The sequence below is a fragment of the Apteryx mantelli genome, chromosome 1 (genome assembly GCF_036417845.1).
Source record: "Apteryx mantelli isolate bAptMan1 chromosome 1, bAptMan1.hap1, whole genome shotgun sequence".
Lineage (NCBI taxonomy): Eukaryota > Metazoa > Chordata > Aves > Apterygiformes > Apterygidae > Apteryx > Apteryx mantelli.
Window position 1 is genome coordinate 124,090,460 of NC_089978.1, and position 19,683 is coordinate 124,110,142.

At 37.5% G+C, this 19,683-nt stretch overlaps 1 protein-coding gene across 5 annotated transcripts; it reads left to right on the plus strand.

The window, feature by feature from the left end:
• Positions 1-848: 848 nt before the first annotated feature.
• On the plus strand, positions 849-19,188 carry IFT57 (intraflagellar transport 57). 5 transcript variants are annotated; one of them, XR_010884835.1, is made up of 12 exons: positions 849-1,049; positions 3,651-3,813; positions 4,897-5,015; positions 5,988-6,078; positions 9,439-9,507; positions 10,065-10,187; positions 12,881-12,952; positions 13,566-13,697; positions 14,967-15,029; positions 16,807-16,873; positions 17,587-17,731; positions 18,081-18,153. XR_010884835.1 is itself a non-coding variant. In XM_067300733.1 (12 exons), the coding sequence occupies exons 1-12, from the start codon at positions 868-870 to the stop codon at positions 18,829-18,831; spliced, it is 1,293 nt and encodes a 430-aa protein (XP_067156834.1). In that variant the 5' UTR covers positions 849-867; the 3' UTR covers positions 18,832-19,188. The 5 variants fall into 5 exon arrangements, 4 of the variants coding, with proteins under 4 accessions (XP_067156834.1, XP_067156842.1, XP_067156850.1 ...); XM_067300733.1 differs by lacking the exon at positions 17,587-17,731 and adding an exon at positions 18,784-19,188 and having other exon boundaries at positions 18,081-18,244; XM_067300741.1 differs by lacking the exons at positions 17,587-17,731; positions 18,081-18,153 and having other exon boundaries at positions 16,379-16,867.
• Positions 19,189-19,683: the final 495 nt, after the last annotated feature.

Genomic DNA, 19,683 nt, shown 5'->3' on the forward strand with positions numbered 1-19,683 from the left:
CTGGGCAAAAAGAACTTACAATCTTAAATATAAACCAAGACGTAAATCAGTATGATGCTGTTCTTGGAAAGCTGGTAGTCTTAAACAAGAACAGTACATGCATTAGGCTGTCTTGCAGCATTAGATAACCAATTTTCTCTTCTCTCTAACAGTAGTAATTTACTAGCACTTCATTTTCTCTGGGCAATTGAAACACCATGTTAGGTGATTTTCAACAGAAGAACCCGATAGTACAACTGAAATTAGGGAAGAGGGCTTGCAACAACTAAAAAAAGGGGGGGGGGGAAGGGAAGCAAAAGGGAACAGGCTCCGCCAAAATCAAAGCAAGTGTAAACAGTAGGACTGTGCCTACACGACCTGTCTCCTGGTTTCCTCCAAGGACTAGGCTTCCACCCCCCTTTCCTATGCACAAGCCCAGAGAGCACAGCCTTTCAGCGCGCAACTGCAGCACTGCTTGTGAGGTCAAAGCCAAAGACCCCGTAGAGAGCCCTTGCTTGTGCATAAAAGCGCAAAGCTCGGTCACCTATTAGGTAAAGGAAAGCAGCTAAGGGGGGCACTTCGGAAATGTTTTTAAAAAAACGCCCCCCGCCCCGCCTATTGAACAAGGACGCCATGTTCCCTCGCCACCCCCCTGGGTACGGAGCGGAAGTGACGACCGCGACGCTTTCTCGTCCCTCCCTCTCATCCGCGGAATTCAGGAGGCGGGGCCGGGAGGGGGGAAGCGGCGCTGTGCCGTAACGGAGCGGTGATTGGATGCCTGGCCGGGCATGCCTCGCCACCATTGGTGGCTCGCGCCGAAAGTGCGGCGAGGGGATTGGTGGAGCCGGTTGCCCTGGCGACGGGCGGTGGTGGTGGGGGTCCGCGAAAATGGCGGAGGAGGCCGGGAGCGGCCGCGGCCGGGAGCAGCGCGGGGGGGAGGAGGCGGCGGAGCGGGGTCCGGGCGCGGCTTATCACATGTTCGTGCTGATGGAGGACGTGCTGGAGAAGCTGAAGCTGCTCAGCTACGAGGAGGAGGCGCTGCGGCGCCACAACATGCGGCCGCTCTCCAGGTGCGGGCCCGAGCGCCGCAGCGCCCACCGGGCCCGATGGGGGCGGCCCGGGGAGGGCAGGGGCTCCACTGCTGGCGGCGCGGGCGCCCGGGACCACCTCCACCTCCTCCTCCTCTTTCTCCTCCTCCTGGCAGCGGAAAATCGGGGAATCCCCGCTGCCGTCGGGGAAATCGGGGGCTCAGGTCTGTCAGGACGCCCAGCTGGGGAGGGGAGAGGAGGAAAACCGCCTCAGAGTCTCGCATGGCGTTGCCTGTGCCCTTCCTGTGTGCTGTCACACGAGGCAAAGGCTTGAGGTGCCTTACAAGCAGTGAGCAGGTGCCCCTTTGCACTGACTGCCCTGAGTTTGTGCAGGGATGTGGGAAGGGCTGGTAATTCAGGGCTTTATTAGTACTGTGTTGCAGGTCGGTGGACTTGCATCTTGGCTATGCTTGTGGTTCCCACATCTCAAGTTTGGTTTGGTTAAGACTTAAACAGTAGATGTTGAAGGCATAGTATGAAACTCTTGACTTAAAAGTTTATAGCCTTCTTGGTTGCAATGAAAGGCATCAAAATGTGCCAATGAATATGCACATCGAAGATGCTAAATCCAAGTGTTAGTAGAAAGAAATCCCGAGTATTTAATACCTCTTTATTTTCCCCCACTTTTTTTCTGTTTGATCTCTCATTTGGGATGTAGTAGACAGTCCAACAGATCTTACAAAAGTCTTCATGTATCTCACATAAATGATCCCATCAGTTTTGGCGTCTTATTTAAGGCAAGATAACAATTATTAGGAGACAGAAATTATATTAGCAAAGGTGAACACATATTCAGCTTGGTGGTTTGGGCTTTTTATATTGTTTGTTATGTTTAAAATATACAATGCCAAGAGGCCGGCATTCAGATATTTTCAAAGATGAAGGATTATTATTAAGATTGATTTAAAAACCTGTTGTCTATTCATAGCTATGACATATCACTGCTAATTAACACTTTAGATTTAAAAAATCCTACTCTTTCAATTAAGATGGGAGGGCCTGTTGTAACAGCATATTTGTGAAGACTTTTAAAGAGAATGAGGGAGATGGAGTGCATACACCAGAAATTAGGATAGGAAGATGTGAGAATAAATATGTCAAATGTAACAAAAATATAAAGCTTTTAAAAATTTACTTTTATGCTCTCTAAGGAAAAGAATTTAATTTTTTTTGCTGATGACATTTAATAGGCTGTTGTTACAGCCCATTAGATGCAGTCTTGGACCACATCTTTCAATTTACTTTCATCCAGAATACATCCGGTTTGTATACTCTGCTCTGTAATGCAACCCCAAGCACAGTAGGTGGGGGAGAGTGGAAGAAGTACTTCAAAAGCATGCTCCTGATCTGAGCTTATACACTTATTTAGATGCCTCTTGCTCACCTGGTAGTTGAGGGACATGGGAAGGGGAAGGGGTTTGGGGGATTTTGGAGCAAAAGGAACTGGATGTATTGTTGTTGTCAGGAAGAATCTTTGGGGATGTTAGGGAAGGAACAGGAGGTAGGATTTCTGTGCTATAATGGCATGGATGAGGACTGTAAACAGACACAGGACACACCTCTCTAGGCAACCAGGCTTTGTTAAATTTGTTCTCTCCTCCCCACAGAAGTGCCATTCAGGTTTTCATGTGGTCACTTGGAGGAATAGAATTATCTTTTTATAACATGAGGCAGGATATATGACCCAAATACAGATACTTGTCTTTGAGCTATTTGTCTAGACCCCTTTTACTGGAGAGAAATAAGCATTTCTGATGCATTTTTCAACTTTTCTAAAGTAAATAAGAGGTGGATGAGACAAATCCACCCTGGCTTCCTGTGTCATGGGTACAAGTATAAAGCTTTAGCAGTAGATCATATTCATATTGTTTTTAGAGTAGATTATTTCCTGTGTGACATTGACAGTTGTTATCAGGCCATTTTAATAAGCTGTTCTTAGGATGGTTTTAAATTTAAATTTTCTCTTGCACTTTAAGTCCCTTCCCTTGTGAAAACTGCCTGAGATTAAACAAAGCCAGCTCATCTCATTCATGGACCACAAGGTGTCGGTGATTATGGGTCTATGACTTTTGATTCTTTTGAGCTTTTAAAGATGCATTATGTTATGCAAGTGACATTTGAATGACTCCTTTCTATAGAACCTTAATTGCTTAGTGACATTTTATGGAATGATGGAGTGGATTCTGCATCCCTAAAAGTCAGTGGGAACAGAATTGAGCTCAACTCATTTCAAGACTGTTCAGGTAAATTAGAGGAGTAACTTGGTCTTATATGGAAATGTTAATTCAGTGGTGTTTAACTGAAGCTGCCTAATCTTGCTGGAAGGGAGGAGGACACCCCAGTTTCCCTTTGGTTCTAAGTCTAATGTTGACAATAACTTAAAACAGGAAACAAATGAATTGCATGTAGAAAATTTACTGCAGTGGTGTGTGAAAATAGACATCCTGAATTTAGTTCAGGTGGCTCACTCATTGAGAAGTCAGTTAACGAAACTGCTTTCCTAGCCTGTGCTGACCTGTAATTTTAGAATTGCTTCAGGAATGCAAAATATCTTTTTTTACCATTTTTTCTCCTTTTTAACAGGCACTACTTTGCGCTGCCCACTAATCCTGGTGAGCAGTTCTTTATGTTTTGTACCCTTGCTGCTTGGCTGATCACTAAATCAGGACATCCCTTCGAGCAGCCACAAGAGTATGATGATCCCAATGCAATAATATCAAAAATACTCTCAGAACTGCGATCATTTGTAAGTGTTTATCATGCTGTCTTTCCAAGGGTATTTCAAATATGTTCATCGTCTTCAGAAATAACAGTAATCACACTTCCTCCCCTGTCTGAGTATATTCCCGAACAGACTTTTTCCTGTCTATAAGTTTGTGTGATGCTAATTAGCTAATTGGAAGTTTATAACAGTACCTATGTGCTAAATTTTGGTGCTACAAAAATGGTCTTATGGTATTATATGTGGTTCTAATTAGTTTTGTTCCATAGTCTGTAAAATGAATTAGATCAGTTTCACTGCTTGTATTGCCACATATATAGTGCTTGTATATAGTAGTATAATTCTCAGAAATTAGTGCTTATGGTCCTGCTCCTGCTGAAGTCAATGGTATAACTCATAGTAAAGAAATGGTTTAGAATTGGGTTTATATTTTTTTGCATAAACTGTCAGGAGCTATTGGGATTTTTTTCAATAGTTAAAAAAAACCCTTAAGGTCAGGAGGGTATATCTACTTAAGAGGGCTGCCTGAGGGAGAATTCACTAACTACTCTTTAAAATGTACAGTTGAATAAAAAATCAAAACCTAAATGGTGTAAAATATTTAGAATATGATCTTATGGAAGATTATACTGTGGTGCACTCCTAAACAATGTTAAGTACGCTGTTTGCTAAAAGAGTAAAACTGTAACTTAGTAAGATGTTCATTCTGCAGGACAGTAATAAATTATAAATAAAATCTGGAACAAACAAGGCAATGTTGAAAGGTTGCTATTTGAATCTCAGTGCCTGATTTCCTCCTTTGCTGTTCATTACCTTGCCAGCATGTCATGTATCTGCTTGACCATCCAGCTCCCTTGCAGCTTCTGACACTTCTGCTCCCTGTGCGTATCCTCTCACTGGGTACTTTAAGATTGTTCCTTGGGTTGTTCAGTTTTCTCTTCTGTTGCCTGACTGGAGTGGCACAGGGAAAGAATGTGAATTAAATTGGTAAATTCTTCATATGAAGCGGACGCTTCAGTATTAGTGTGAAAAATCTGATTACTTTCCTGAGAGGAAAACCTGATTGATGGGTAGCAGTTATTAAACAGCATTACCTCTTTATTTTAGGGAAGGCCTGTGGATTTTCCTCCCTCAAAATTAAAGGCAGGTTATGGAGAACAAGCATGCTATGTTCTTGACTGTTTAGCTGAAGAAGCCTTGAAATACACTGGCTTTAGCTGGAAAAGGTATATAGTACACTTTTAAGACTCCTTCCTTATACCTCATTTTCCAATGAACAAATGTAAATTGTAATTGTAAAGGATAGCAGACAAAATGTGATAATGATAGGAAATGTTTTATTTGATATTTCTGTGAGATTCAAAACACAAATTCACCAAGGCTTGAAGCAGTGGGTCAGATTAATTCCTCTTTCAAATTCACACGGTTTAGTGGCATTACTGGCAAGGATGAGTTTGGGTAATTAATAGGCTAAATTTATAAAAGGTTGACTGATTACCTCTTTTTGTTCATTTCCCTATATGTAACTGTTTGCTAATCTGACAGTTGAGTTGAAAAATATTAATATCCCTTTAGGTCCCATTAATCAATAGCTAAATTCTTGACCTGTTAAGTTGGAGGTATGCACACTATTTGAATCGTGTTGCAAATAGACTACAGTAACTTTGAGTATTTAAGGTGAAGGAAATATCAGGAGAAATTAGATGAAGGATAATTTTAAGTATATGAAAATTTGTTTAAAAGTGCTCTTTATTTCATTCCCCTACCTCTGATTGGTTTTGCCAGGATATAGTGAAGTAATTTCTACCTTGGAAATATTTTACCATTGTGTCTATTTAGTACTTGGATTTCAGTAAGCCAAAAATGAGTCTGTCAGACTTGCACTTGAATTTTATAAAGTTAGACCAGAAGAGAAAATGAATCAAAAGTTAATCCCCAGGTGTCTTTTCAGTACAAATGTGCTGTACTGCTTAGCATAATAATTAGCCCTCGCTTTGAAGACTAAGTTCAAGATAAACAAAGACTTTGAGGCTGAGTATTAATTTTATTTGTTTAAATATATGAGAGACCAATCACTGTCTAGTCATATTCTGCATCATCCATATTTCTCATGAAGTCTTTTGTTTGATTAGGAGAATTTACAGAATAACATCTTATTAACTGTGTTTAAAAGCTGGTGTTCTTTGAACATTTTACAGACCAATATATCCAACAGAAGAGCTAGAAGAAGAAGAAATAACAGAAGATGATGCAGAATTAACACTTAATAAACTGGAAGAGGAAGTTGTGGTAAGTTTACCTGGCTGGTTTTGATTATGTTGGTATTGGTCAACTATGAGGGAATTTTACTCACTATTCATTTTATTTGGCTTTGTTTAGGAAGTATTTTCTACTGTCTGTTTCCTCACGCTTTTTTCCTGCATCTTCTTTCCTATATCATCAGCTTTTCTGTAGGATTTTTTGTTTCCTTTTAGATAAGATTATAAACTCTTCAGGACAGAACATATAGGCTAATGAGCATTTATAGTTAATATGAAGTGTGGCAGTATCTAACAAGACATTAAAATTACATAGATTCAGAACTGTTTATTTTCTACTGAGGCAAGCTGTTATTGATGTTAAATGACACTTGAACCAATCCCGGCTTCCAGAATTGGCTAATATTTGTTTAAATAGTTGCTCAGCATTTTATTAATAGAGAGCTAACTGTCATAAATCAGACTTTACTGTAAATACCAAACAGTAACTTTGATACTTAGTTGATCTGAAGATTTGGGAGTAGGGTAGATGAAAAAGTTTTTCTAGAGACTGAAGATTTGTTTTAAAACACTTGCAATGACCTAAATAAAAGTTACAGAATTGTTTCTGAAGGGCAATATAATGGCACTTCATCACAATATATTCTATGAATAAAATGTTTATATCCTGTCATCCATTCAGACTGCGAATACATCTTTCTATGTGCTCTAATTACCATGATTGATGTGAAGAAAAAGGTATAAATTATTCCTATATCCTATAGATTATAGTTTGAAGAGCTTTGAAATACATTTTTCCACCACAATGGCAATTTTTGAGGATCAACTTTTTTGTTTATGCCTGTTCACCTATAATCGTTACAGTGAAGTTGCCTTGTCTGTGAAACAGCTTATGAAATAAGGCTATAAGCTCAAATATGTTTTTAGCATTTAGTGATGGGTGGATGTTGAATAGAAGTTTTGTTGCTGATTGACTTTCTCAGCAGATTGTTTTTGAGAGTTGGATTCTCGTTGTCTGCAGCCTAGTGGCATAATGTGATCCCAAGGAGGCATTTTCATTTTCACAAACCTCTGTTGGTGTCCTAGAAGTACATCTTTTTACTGCTGACTTAAACAAGACTTTTCGGGAGAGGGAAGCTAGTTGAAGATGATTGAAGTGGAAATAACAAAAAGAAGTTAGTTTCACATCTGACTTAACCAAAAGGTGATGATTCTGCGCAAAGTAAATATAGATCAGAAACCAAAATAGTCAAAGCTGTGCCTGAAGAGTGCTCGCTTGCTAGGTCAGTAAATTATTTGAGGACAAAAGAATTTTCTGGAGTCTTAGGCACAGCAATACTGGATAGAATATGCCAGAACCATCTTTTTTTTCTATCTAGCTTTTTCAAGTGCTTGGAAACAGCTGAAGGTCACAAATGTGGGAAGTAGTGTGCCAGTAACGTTATCATATGGCTCTGAATGTGGCCTAACTCATGGACCACAATAGTCCTCAAACATATAAGCTGAAGAGTTTGCTTCTCTTCCTCCTTTCCCCACAATTTTGTTAAGAATTGCCTTATTTTTCTCATTTTTATTATCCAAGAAAAATTCCAGCCTATTCTTAAATTTCATGCAGTATGCAAATACTGGGGTGTGGGTGTTAATGTCTGGTTGCATTTTTATCTGCTATGAAGTCCCCACAGGAAAAGTCTGAATAATTATGAGAAAGAAAAGAGGCATTCTATACTGCGTGTTTGACAAGCCTCAAAACTTAAAACTGTTGGCTAAAAGCTTTAAATATGAAAACAGTCAGCTATCTGCTCTTACTTGTGTCTTGTTAAGGTTTAAGGTTTAAATGGGGAAGTGGGGAGGAAACATGTAACTAAAGCACAGATGAAGCCCTTCAAAGAACCTCTGTATTTGCTCTGAGATTGTGTCTGAGACCATGATTTTCACGGCTAACATTCAGTGAGATCTCTGAAGTTTGTAAAACCCCAAACTAGGTTTATACCATGCAGATGACCACATTTTGGAGCCCCTGTTGGTTCTACAGGGTTTAATTATGTGCTGATATAATAATTTATTTCCAATCCATTGTTGCTGCCAATATATTGATACATCCTGAATATATTACCCGCATGCATAATTGAATTTAGCGGGATTGCTAGTGGTTAAATGCTAATGATGAGCTTCCTCGATTGTTTTTCTGTTTTTGCTTCTTTCAGATAAAATTGATGAGGCTGATACAGACATGCTTAGTCCTATAAGTCTTGGGGAACCACGTGAACAGTAGCTAGTCCAGCCAGATCTGTTCAGTTTTGATCTTCAGTTCTGATAACTGCACTTCTATTTTGTTCTTGTAGTGGTGTTGTAATACATTCTTCTGTGTGCTGCACAAGTACATATTGTTTGTTTAGCAGAAGAAAGTCCTAATCTAGTCACCATTAATTCCTTACAGAACTGGGGGGCTAAGGGCCAAACATGCCAGAAGAAAATAAACTACATGGTCCTTGTTAGTTTAAAAAATAGGTAAGGTACAGGAATAAGCTCCCAAGTTTTCACTAATTGAGTCCTGAAGGTGTCTGTACTAAGACCTGTGCTATTGCAGCATTCAAGAATTGTTTAGAAAAAGGGTGAATAATGAAAGCTGGCTTGAGAGGAAAAGACAAGGGCTGACTGAGGAGAACTACAGAAGGTCAAACTGCACAAGGGGGAAGTGTCTGGGTGATAAAATGGCAGGTGAAGTTCAGCATAGATAAATGGAGGGTAACACATGGGAAAAATATCTTTGATTTTACATATGCAGTGATAGGTTCTGAGCTGATCATGATCACTGAGAAATGCAATCTTGAGGCTATAAAAGATAATTCTATAAAACCATCATCACCATGCTCAGTCATGGGCAAGAAAGCAAATTGATTGCTTGGAGTTATTAGGAAAAAAAATGGAGCGAAACAGAAAGCATCGTTCTGGACCTCCGTAAAAGACAGCATCATTCTGCAAATCTAAATTCATGATGCAAACCTCATCTTGAATACTGTGTACAGGTCTGGCTTTTTCTATTTCTTTTAAAGGCAAAGTTTTAGGGCTTGGTTACGCCAAAATAGTTCTGTGGTATTGTAACTTCTTGATAATGGCTCATGTCATGTTTTTTGTTTGGTTGGTTTTTAATCCTGTAGCATTTCCAGGGAAATGTGAGGTAGTTTCTATCTGCCTCCTTGTACCAGAAGATGCGGAGTGTCCTCAGAAGATTTTAAGTAAATGCAAGCTCCATTTTCAAAAACTCTCCATGTTTTGGTTTGTTCATAAATTTGGAATTTAATACCCCTTTTCCTATACTCCTGCAAAATAAAAAATTTGAAAAAAGATTATGCAATAATTACTGAAGTCTTGCTTTGCAACTTTTCTGAAGGAAGAAGAGTCAGACAATGAAGAAAATTTCATCGATCTGAATGTTCTAAAGGCACAAACTTACAAATCAGTAAGTTGTTACTCATCAGTCCTCTTTTAAGAGATCTTACATGTTTAGCTCCAATTTATTCATGCTAGACTTAATTCTGAAAATACTTGGAGAGCCTAAACTTGAAAAATATTCCAACTGAAATGAATTAGCTTATTTTAAAAGAAAAATATACAGCCAGTTTCTAAAGTGATCTCCTGCAAGGGTGCTGGAAACATTTGCAAGATGTTTTTGCAGAGACCGTTAGAGAAACGTGGCGTTAGTTTCTTAAATGTATTTTTATTATTTTTCCCTGTTGTTTCTGAAATGTATTATAATTTTTTATTATATGCATTTCTTCTAAATTCTATGTATGTTCAGAAAAGATACGTATTATTTCAATTCCTAATCTTTATGAATTCAAAGAAAGCCATTAAAAATTCAGTTATATCTGTAGTTCTAGATCTTTCTGGATATAAGTGTTTTACTGATATAAACACTGTAAGGCATTGTAATGTGGTTTCCAACAGTTCTCACTAGGTATAATGATTATCTCTTGTATAAAACTTTTTTTTTTTTTTTTTTTTTTTTTAATGCAGGGCATGAGTGATTCTACAAAGCAAGAAGAGATTTTGGAGTCCACAACAGATGCAGCAGAGTGGAATCTGGAAGTGGAACGTGTACTTCCACAGCTGAAAGTTACAGTCAGGACTGACAATAAGGTATGTGAGAGTGGATTTGTGTGTGTACATTTGGTGAATAAAGTGTGATTTGAATCAGCAGTGTTGATTACATTTCCATTTACATTTATTCTCTTTTTTTGTCATGCCCAGAATTGTTAATAATTATATTATTATCATTATTAATAGTCTTCTAAATAATAATCTTCTCCAGGGCTATCATTTCAGAACCTTTGTTGCTTACTTTGACCCTACAAGAAATACTTCACAGTAGGGTTTTCTCCAATATTATATAATAATTTTTTTTTTCCTGCTACCAGCAGGGCACCTTATTTTCATACATTTACGTGAATTCAGTGGAAACTTCTTAAATCGTTAAACATTTCCAGTGAATTCATACTTTTGAAAAATTATACCTTCAGTCTAGCAGCTATTAATAGCTCTTCCTGGAAGATAACTGAGGAGCTTCTTAATATGCAACTGTTTTGTCAGACGCATAAAAGGTTGATTGTATGGAATTCATCTTGCTGAACTTTAAATGTCAGTAAAGTAGGTCTGTATGTCTGATCTTGTCATCATGGGCTGTCCTTATATTCAGCAAAAAGAAAGGAATACTCTTAGGACTGATTTTACTTGTCTAGCTACCTCAAGATGAAATTTATCATTTCCTAGAAATGTGTGTTTCTCTCCATAATCCAGTCCAAGGAATCTAGAATGAGGAGCTCAGATGCAGACATCTACCTTTGGCCAGTCAAAGTGTAGTGCCCTTTTCTGGCACTGCCACAAGCATTCTTTCTCAGAGCTTGTATAGCACTCGCAGATTGGTGCAATAGTGAAATTGCTCATTTGTAGTGGCCCAGATAGTTGGGGTGGTGGAGCAGTCTGTAGCAGTGATAGAGAATTCAATGAAAGATAATTGATCTTGCCAAAAGAAGGCTGAGCTGCCAAATACATGTTAAATTGCTTGCCTGTCTTATGCTATGTTGCCTTCTTCTATGTGAAGAAACTTCTGGTTTTGGCTACCTTCCACTGGTATTCAGCAAGCTCACCTGTTACAGAGAACATGATACTTGATTCCCACATTAAGAAATGAAAGCTTGATAAATGTGTACAGTGAAAATTAAAGCCACAGTAGAAACTGAGTTTTACTAGTTCCCATTTCAATGCACCATCTCTTGACTTTAAGGAATGTGTCAAAATGAACATGAAAAGAGGATTCTACTTCTTCTAGTTTCTGTGCTTTCAGAAATAACTGGAAAAAATATTCACTCTAGTTTGACTTTTTTCTTTCTATAAAGAAAAGCATCATATTCAGTTTCCTCAGCTGTGCATGCATATGTTGTGTCAGGAGAGGGTTAATGGTTTCACAGAGTGCATTAGAAAATTGATTGTATTTTTAAAGTTTCAGGGGGGTTGTTTGTTTTGCGGTGTTTGTTGTTTATTTTATTTTTTTAAACTCCAACATTTGCCAAATTGCTAGCAATTGTCACCAGACCAAGAAAAGGATCTTGAATCTGCTGCCAATGTAAGACCCTACAGACAGCATACACACATTTTCTTTACTAGCCTTTGTTTAATTCCTGAAGAGACTAGTGGGCAGCTGCATGCCTATAAATATTGAGCAAGCCTCATGGGCTGAACAGCTGTTGAAGGTGCTCACATGTGCTCATCTGATAGAAGCACCAGTCCTTTGGTAGTTTTGTGCATGTCCTATGCAGGTGAGTAGAATAGCCTCACTTCAAGTCAGGGAAACTCTTTGTGATTGAAGGAAGGCACATGTTTAAGTATGCAGCTGCCATGTTCTGCTGTTTTGTACCTATTTTACAAGAAAGTCTGCTAAACTTTGATTTCAAGTGATAAAGATTTATCAGCATCACTTTATTTTTTAACACCTTGACCAATACACTACCAAAAGATTAAAAATCTTTTAGTATGTTCAGAAACACAATATTGGAATAACATTAATTGTGAAGTGCTGCTACTCTGCTTCATTCTGAACTCAAAGTACTGCCTGCAGCTGTGCTCTTGGTCTTGGGGATGTAAAAGTCTGGACTGATAAGTGAAAACTTGTGATAAATATTGAGACTGGAATTGATTTCAAAGTAAAAGATGCCTACCTAGTCAAGTTAAAACAGCCCCTTTTGTCTTCCCCCATGCCTGACTCCATGTATGTTTCCTATGACCTAGCTGCTGCAAATAATTTTCTTCCCTTCTAGCTTTGTCCCACTATTGAAAACAAGTTTAGTTATTGCTGCATCTTTCATTTCTTTCCATCTTCCTCCTGATAACAGTAAGGCTTAACTAGAAAAGAAAGATTGGATAGTTCTGAAATTTGTAGGTCTTGGACATTCAAAGCACTTCTTTTCTCTCCCTAAGAATAAGCTGAGCTAGCAGAGCTATAATCAATATTTTCAATATTTGTGCCCAGAGTGGTTTCTAGCAGAAATACTTCCATGAAGATCAAACAGACTCTAAAAAGCATAGCTACTGTCCTATCGCTGAGCATGTCAGTGTTTGTTTCTAGATCTGAGCATCACATTGTGGTGTTTAGGAGATTTATCAACTGTCATGTTAAGCAAGTGCCTCTGGCTATGAACATAGCAGTGGCAGAATGATATGTGGTGATAATACACAAGAGGACTGACCCTGAGTTGCGTATCGGCCTTTCTTTAGCAACCAGTGAAGGATAAAGCTGTATTTTACTTGTGTTTTACTTTGTGGCATCTCTTTTTTAGGATTGGAGGATCCATGTAGATCAAATGCATCAGCATAAGGATGGAATTGAATCTGCTTTGAAAGAAACTAGGGTATGTCTTGTATGTGCTGAATATTCCACTGATGTATCAGTGTTTTTATTTTCTCTTTTATTAGATATGCATTTAGAGCTAGATTGAAAATTATATTATTTTACTTAAGATAATGCTGTACAACTAAAAAGGAAATATGTGATAATGATGATTAAGGACAGTGGGACTGGCAAAAGAGATCTTGTGGGAAGTAGAGTTTTATATCTGAGGATTAACAGGGATATAATAGTTCATTAACATATCATTAGCATAAGTACATCCTGACTACAGAGGGCAAAATAGAGTAATACAATCTGAATAACAGTTGATTTAAAACAAAAAACAAAAAAACCCAAAGCACTGTCAAATGCTGCTGTTAAAATAACTTATTGATGGTGACATTTGTAATTAATTTTGTGGGAGAAATGATGGAAGCATTACAGCTCAAGTACATATTTTGAAGTTGGGTGAAACAGAAGACATCAGGGAATAATTCTTCATTGGCTATACATAGTGTGCTGTACTATTTTTCTCTCACTTGTAGGATTCCATATCCTTTCTGAATTACAGCATCATTTTAATGCTCTTTACATGTTATCTGTATACTGTCAGCCCACAGAATATGATTTTCTAGGGTTACCTTGACAAACTTCATAATGAAATCAGCAGAACGTTGGAAAAGATCAACAGCAGGGAAAAGTACATCAACAATCAGTTGGAGCATTTGGTTCAAGAATACCGTTCAGCACAAGCCTTGTTAAGTGAGGTAATGCACAGACCTGTTGTGGTTGCCTTCTCTTCTATTAACTTCTATTAACTCTTATTAAGAAGAATTGGGGGAGTGTTCTGTGAATTCTGCTGTTGGATGTAAACCATGGGAAAACTTGATTGGCTGTCAAATTATATAGTTGTTAAGCTAAATTAGCAATTTTTATTCAGCTATTCTACAAAGGAAAGTAAATGTTTTTTGCATGAATATTATGTAAATCTGTTGCCAGTCTTGAGCTGCTAGTAAATTGCTAGTTCTGCTTTCCCTGTGAAGTTCACACATCTGTGATGAGTGGAAAAACTACAGTGTCAGTCCAGCACTCATCTCTTACATTGATTACTTGCGCTAATTTGCACAAAGCACCCTGATTACCACTTTACTTCATTTAGTTTTTGTCCTAATAGACTGCTGTTTGAGAAGCTTCTTAATTTTCTAGTTAGGAGTCCTGTATAAGCTGCCGTTTGGCTAGCCCTTTTGCTCATGTTTCTGGGCATCACATAAAAATAAGACTAACGGGATTTGACTTTTCTGCTTGCTGTTTACCTTGCTGTTAAACTGAAGTATCGAATATGACTGTTACCTACCTCAGTTAATAAACTAGGAACACCTGTGTGCAACATTGCTGTGTAAACTCATTGTGTTCAATAAACCAAGTAAAAATGTGTTGATGCATGATGATTTTTGATGTCTCCTGATTTCCAGGTATATGGGGTAGCGGAGAGAGGGTTCACTGTAGAATGACTGCAAACATAATTTCAGAATATATAAAATATTCTCAAAGTTATTTTTCATAACACCTTGAAAAAGATTGCTGCAGCAGTATCTTTTGATTTGTTTGCAGCTAAAGAAACAGCAGCTTACATTGTCTACTTGAGTCATAAACTGAAACTTCAAGAGAGTAATTTACCGTTGAGGAGAAAGTATTCTGGATTTCAGTATTAGGTTCTGTCTCCATTACAAATTTTCTGTGTGTTTGTGTCCTCGCATGTAAATAATTAGGAAAACCTACTTCTTACTGTATATGCATTAGGGCTGTTACTCAAAATTTTTAAAACTGCTTTAAATTTCTGAATGATAATCATTGCACAGGCTGATGTTTCAAGCCCATCCTCATATGTATTGCCCTGTTAATGTTGTTGGGACTCTGTGGGAGAACTTCTGGGCTTGTGACCCATGACAGCAAGTTCTGGTGTAATAAATTCTGTGAGCTATATGCATGTATGTCTTCAGCTTTATCATTACAGCAAAAAATTTGCTTCCTTCCAGGCTAGAGAAAAGTACCAGGAGGGAAGTGGAGGAGTAACTGAAAGGATTAAAGTGCTTTCAGAGGTAAAACACATCTTCACATAATTTGCATTCTGCTTATTTTAAAATAAATTTCAGAGACTTGATGTTCAGTGTTTGCAGTTTTATAAACTTAGTTTTTTCTGATATGTTCTTGTGTTAAAGCTTAATGTGTTTGTTTAGTGAAAGTCCAATTCCTGAATTTTCATCCCAGGCTGCCATTGATTTTAACTTGTGAACTTGGGCAAACTATTTGTGAGCTCTCCTAATTTCCCCAATTTGTAAATGAGGGTAAATGTTCTGTATGTTATAGCCTCTCTCCTAGAATTGTGGAGAATTAATCAAGTCGCGTCTATAAAGTCTATGGAAGAAGAAAAGCTCAACTCTTATTTTGCTAAAACTGAACACAAAAAATAAGAAATTTTCACCTTCCAAGCATTTGAAACATTATTTGACTAAATAGTAACTTTTTGATGCCAGTCAAATTATGCTACTATTTAGTACTGTTTTTCAGGTAATTTTTTTTAAATCCATGTTGTGACAAATAGAAAAACCCCAAACCCAGACTCCTAATTGCCCCAAGTTTTTGAGTTTCATGGCTTTTCATTCATATTTACTTTCAGATTTCCAAATATTTCAATCATTTGTCCAATTCAGAATTTTTTTTAACAGTTCTGTTGTTTGGATTTGAAAAGTCCACTTTATTTATTAGATGCTAATATGTCTGAAATAGTCATGTAATAGACCATGGCTTAAGAACTTGTTGGAAATCATAAAAGAGATTTGAGACTTTAAGTAGGTAATAATCATAGCAGCTTAACAAAAATTTTCTGTCAAAGATTTCTTAGTGTGTGGCTTCCGCAGAATTAGAGCTTCTTTCTATTTTACTCTCCAAGTAGTAATTTTGAAAAAGAGAGTACTCTATGATTTCAGATTTAAAATGTTTTTGTGCTTTGGAAATTGTTGGCAGATTAGTAAAGAAAAATATGTTACAGGCTGGTAGACTTTGAACTAGTTTAATATAGTGGTGCATATCTGAGCTAAACTAGACATAATGGATATTACCACAGACTTGCTCTCAAAGATGTGATCAAGTCTCAGCCCACTAGGCGATATGGATAACACTGTAGGCACGCAATAAAAATGTAGTGACGTGGGGGGGGGGGGGGGTTGTTTGTTTGCTTGTTTTTAACTGAAAAGGCTTACTGAAGCCTTAATGAAAGGCTTTTCATTTTTATATTACAGCCAAAAATATTAAATAATTACCTTGACTGTGGCTTAGAATCATATAGTTGCTTTTCTTCATTGTCTATAGAGGCACACTGGTTGATAGTCAGTGCTGAAATGTATTTTATTCTTCATACATGCATTTCACATACCTATACCCATGCCAGCAGACTTTGCTGCTGCTTCGTCTTTTCCTGCAGTGCCATTTCTCAGGGTTCCACCATCACCTGCTGAAGCCCTGCCATTTCCAGGAGAAGGGCAGTCGTCATGGTCATTTGGTGAATCCTGGTCTGCGACGATATCGTATGGTTTTGCACTGCAACACTTCCACTGTTCTTTCTATTGCTTTGGGAAGCGCAGATTCTCAGTAATATCATGCTGCCTGGCCAACCTGTTACAATTTTTGCCTTAATTTTTACCACATTTACTTAAAGGTTAATTAAAATTTTCATCATAGTTGAAAAAAATTGTTTCTCCGTATACAGCAATTAAGACTTTTTTTTTTAATGAATGCAGTCATTCAGGAGAGTGTTTTGTTTTGTTTTTTAACTTGACATTCATCTGGTTTAATTAGGAAAATCTTCTCTAATTTAAGATTACGGAAGTATTAGAGAGAGTAAAACAGGAAATGGAAGAGAAAGGAAGCAGCATGACTGATGGTGGTGAGTATGTTTCTTGCCTCAAACAAAGCACCTGTTTTCTCAGGTGATGGATACATAATTGGTCCTCTATTAAAGAAAAATAAACAGAGTGAGGGACTAGTCTAAAATATCAGTATTAAAAATTTTTAAAGTGTCTAAGCAAATTAGGAGTCTTAGCCTCTTTCAAAAGGTTACGTAGGTTTGTGGAAGCTAGGGATGCCAGCATTTCCTCCCTTTGGTAAATTATCTGTAAAATTTAAGACAAAACTTTGGGGGCTCTGATTTGAATAATTGGTAACTTACTGGAGGCAGTTCACACATTTGCAGGTTCAAGCCCAGTTAATTCTCAAATTGTTACTGGCAGTAGCTATTAGATTCCCTGATAAGGCTGGCTGGAATCAAAAAATTCATTTTGGTGTTTGTGATGAACTTTTTCAATATGTAAAACTATGTAGCTATTTGAATTAGTTTGTCTCAGACTCAGGGTTTGGTGGTTTATTTTTTTCTGATGAAGGAATTCTGTTTCAACTCTATAAGGAGTGTGAATGCAGAAACAAATTGATGCACATTATAGTATGGCTAAATATACAGGCTGTATCTGTATTTAGCTGTAACCACTACAGCTAATTTACTTAAATAGTCACAGCTGTTGTTTTGTAAGTAAATTTTGTGCGCTGTCACTTCAGTGTGAAGGAGCTATTCACCTACCTCACAACACCCTTTTTGTATTACAGCGTGGCCAAGGATCAGGATAAACTCCAAAGCCTAAAATCATAAGGATCAACATGATGCAGCAGCATCTCTAGGATGATACTAGTTGGAAGTGAGGGACTAGAAATTAAGTGTGGAGCACAAAACATTTTAATAGCTTTTTCACAGGTAAAGAGGACCTCCTGTTGAAGGTGTCTTCTGTTCTCTACCAAACCCCAAGTCAGCTACGAGGATGAGGCTTACAGCTGAGCAAAATACATCATTGACAAACCTATCCTAATGTTTATGCACATCTTTATGCAGATCCAAGATGTCAGGAAGATAGCAAAATTGTCACTGCCTATTTTCATCTTTAAAGTATCTTGCATATTAAAAATGATGTATCAGTACAATCATGTCTCTAGAGTAGAACACCCTTTTGTTCATTCAATTTTAAGGAGTGAATTATAGGAAAATAATGCTTTTTTGTGTTAAGTCAGTTGACAGAAAGATGCACTATTTATCTCTTTTTGAACAGCTCCTCTAGTGAAGATTAAACAGGCCTTAACAAAATTGAAGCAAGAAACTATTCAGATGGACATACGAATTGGTGTAATGGAACATACCTTACTCCAGTCAAAGCTAAAAGAGAAATCAAATATGACTAGAGATATGCATGCAACAATGATTCCAGAAACCACAGTAGGTGCCTATTAAAATTGTTTGGAACTGATTTGGTTTGCCCAAAGTACAGTTTTCCATCATTTGCTTTTCTGTTATTTTGGATTTTTTTCCTTTTGTTTTTCTATTTTGGTTGTTTTGGGGGGTTTTTTGGTTTTTTGTTTGCTTGTTTTTTAACAAGGTGCTGGTTTGTGCACTTTTAAGTAACATTATGCACACTTTGGACTCAACATGGATCCATGTTTAGTTTTTTGCTTTAAAGATTTATTGCAGATATCTTACAAATATACTAATAAATTCTTATTAATGAACATGTCTACTTCACTGTAGAATGTAAAGTAGTGTGAAAGTGTATAGAATTTTACTGACATAGCCTGTACTCTTTAAACCTGATTAGATATTCTACAGTGCTGGAAGAAAATTGCTTGCAGAGGAATTGAAAGAAATTTAAAATGTCTATTATTGCCATTTATATATATTTAATATAAAGTATTTAATTGCTGATATTGAAATAATACAGCATTACCCTTTCTAAAAGCCTGCATCAAATTTGATTTCAGCTGCAAGTCAAAGTAAATTGTTGCTTCCACTTGAAGTTTATGAACTGAGCATAGTAATCTAAGATGTTGACTTCAGGTCACTGGGTCCCACTGAAAATCAGACTGTGGTTGAAGGTCAATCACTGGTTAGCATCATGACTCCGGGAAGATCTTTGTGTATGATCAGTGAAGATGAGTGTGATCTAGTGCTTACTGCATTTGACATTCACATGAAACATGGGCTCTGTTCCCAGCCCTGCATGACTTTGGTTTACTCCTGGAGTGGCTCTTTTCCTTAGCCCTATGGCGGGTGGATATGTAATGTTTCAGGCAAGAGCTGTTCTGCTGATATTTCTCTGAAATTCTGAGTATTGATAATTATTCATAATTAGGATGAAGCAGGAAAGGTTCTGTATATATCACTATTGTATACCCAAGTTATGAATTAAATGAGCCAAGATTCTTTTCCCTGTATTTGTAGTAAAGCCTTGAATTTATTCTGACCTTGATGTGTTGGTAACGTAAGTAACTTCACTGTTATGTTTCTGTAAGGACAAAGGTGCAAAGCAGAAATTAGACAATAGTTGTGGGGGGTGGAGGGGGGAGAGACAACACAACATGACACACTCCCCACTAGTGCTGGAACAATCTTGGTGTGCTCCAAGGGCAGTTCAGAGCTGCAGCTGAGCCCTACACAACTTTGTGAATGCACAACCCCATTCCTCACTATTTGTTTTTCTTTTTGAGTAGTCCTCTGACATGGATGTTTTTTTAGTTATTTTTATTTTTACATTGCCTGTAACAGAAGCAATGAAAAGGAAATCTACACAAAGGCCAGCGAATGTGAAAACTGCTATTAGGAGATCACGGCTGCCTTTCTGTTTTTCTTTTTGGTATCATCACTGTATTTCAGAATCACTT

What these genes read in the sequence shown, in the direction of transcription:
- IFT57 (XM_067300733.1), top strand. Translation starts at nt 868, where the DNA reads ATGGCGGAGGAGGCCGGGAGCGGCCGCGGCCGGGAGCAGCGCGGGGGG. An exon ending in AACTGGAAGAGGAAGTTGTG is followed by an intron (nt 6,079 to 9,438) that starts GTAAGTTTACCT and finishes ACTTTTCTGAAG; the next exon opens with GAAGAAGAGTCAGACAATGA. An exon ending in AAGCAGCATGACTGATGGTG is followed by an intron (nt 16,874 to 18,080) that starts GTGAGTATGTTT and finishes CTTTTTGAACAG; the next exon opens with CTCCTCTAGTGAAGATTAAA.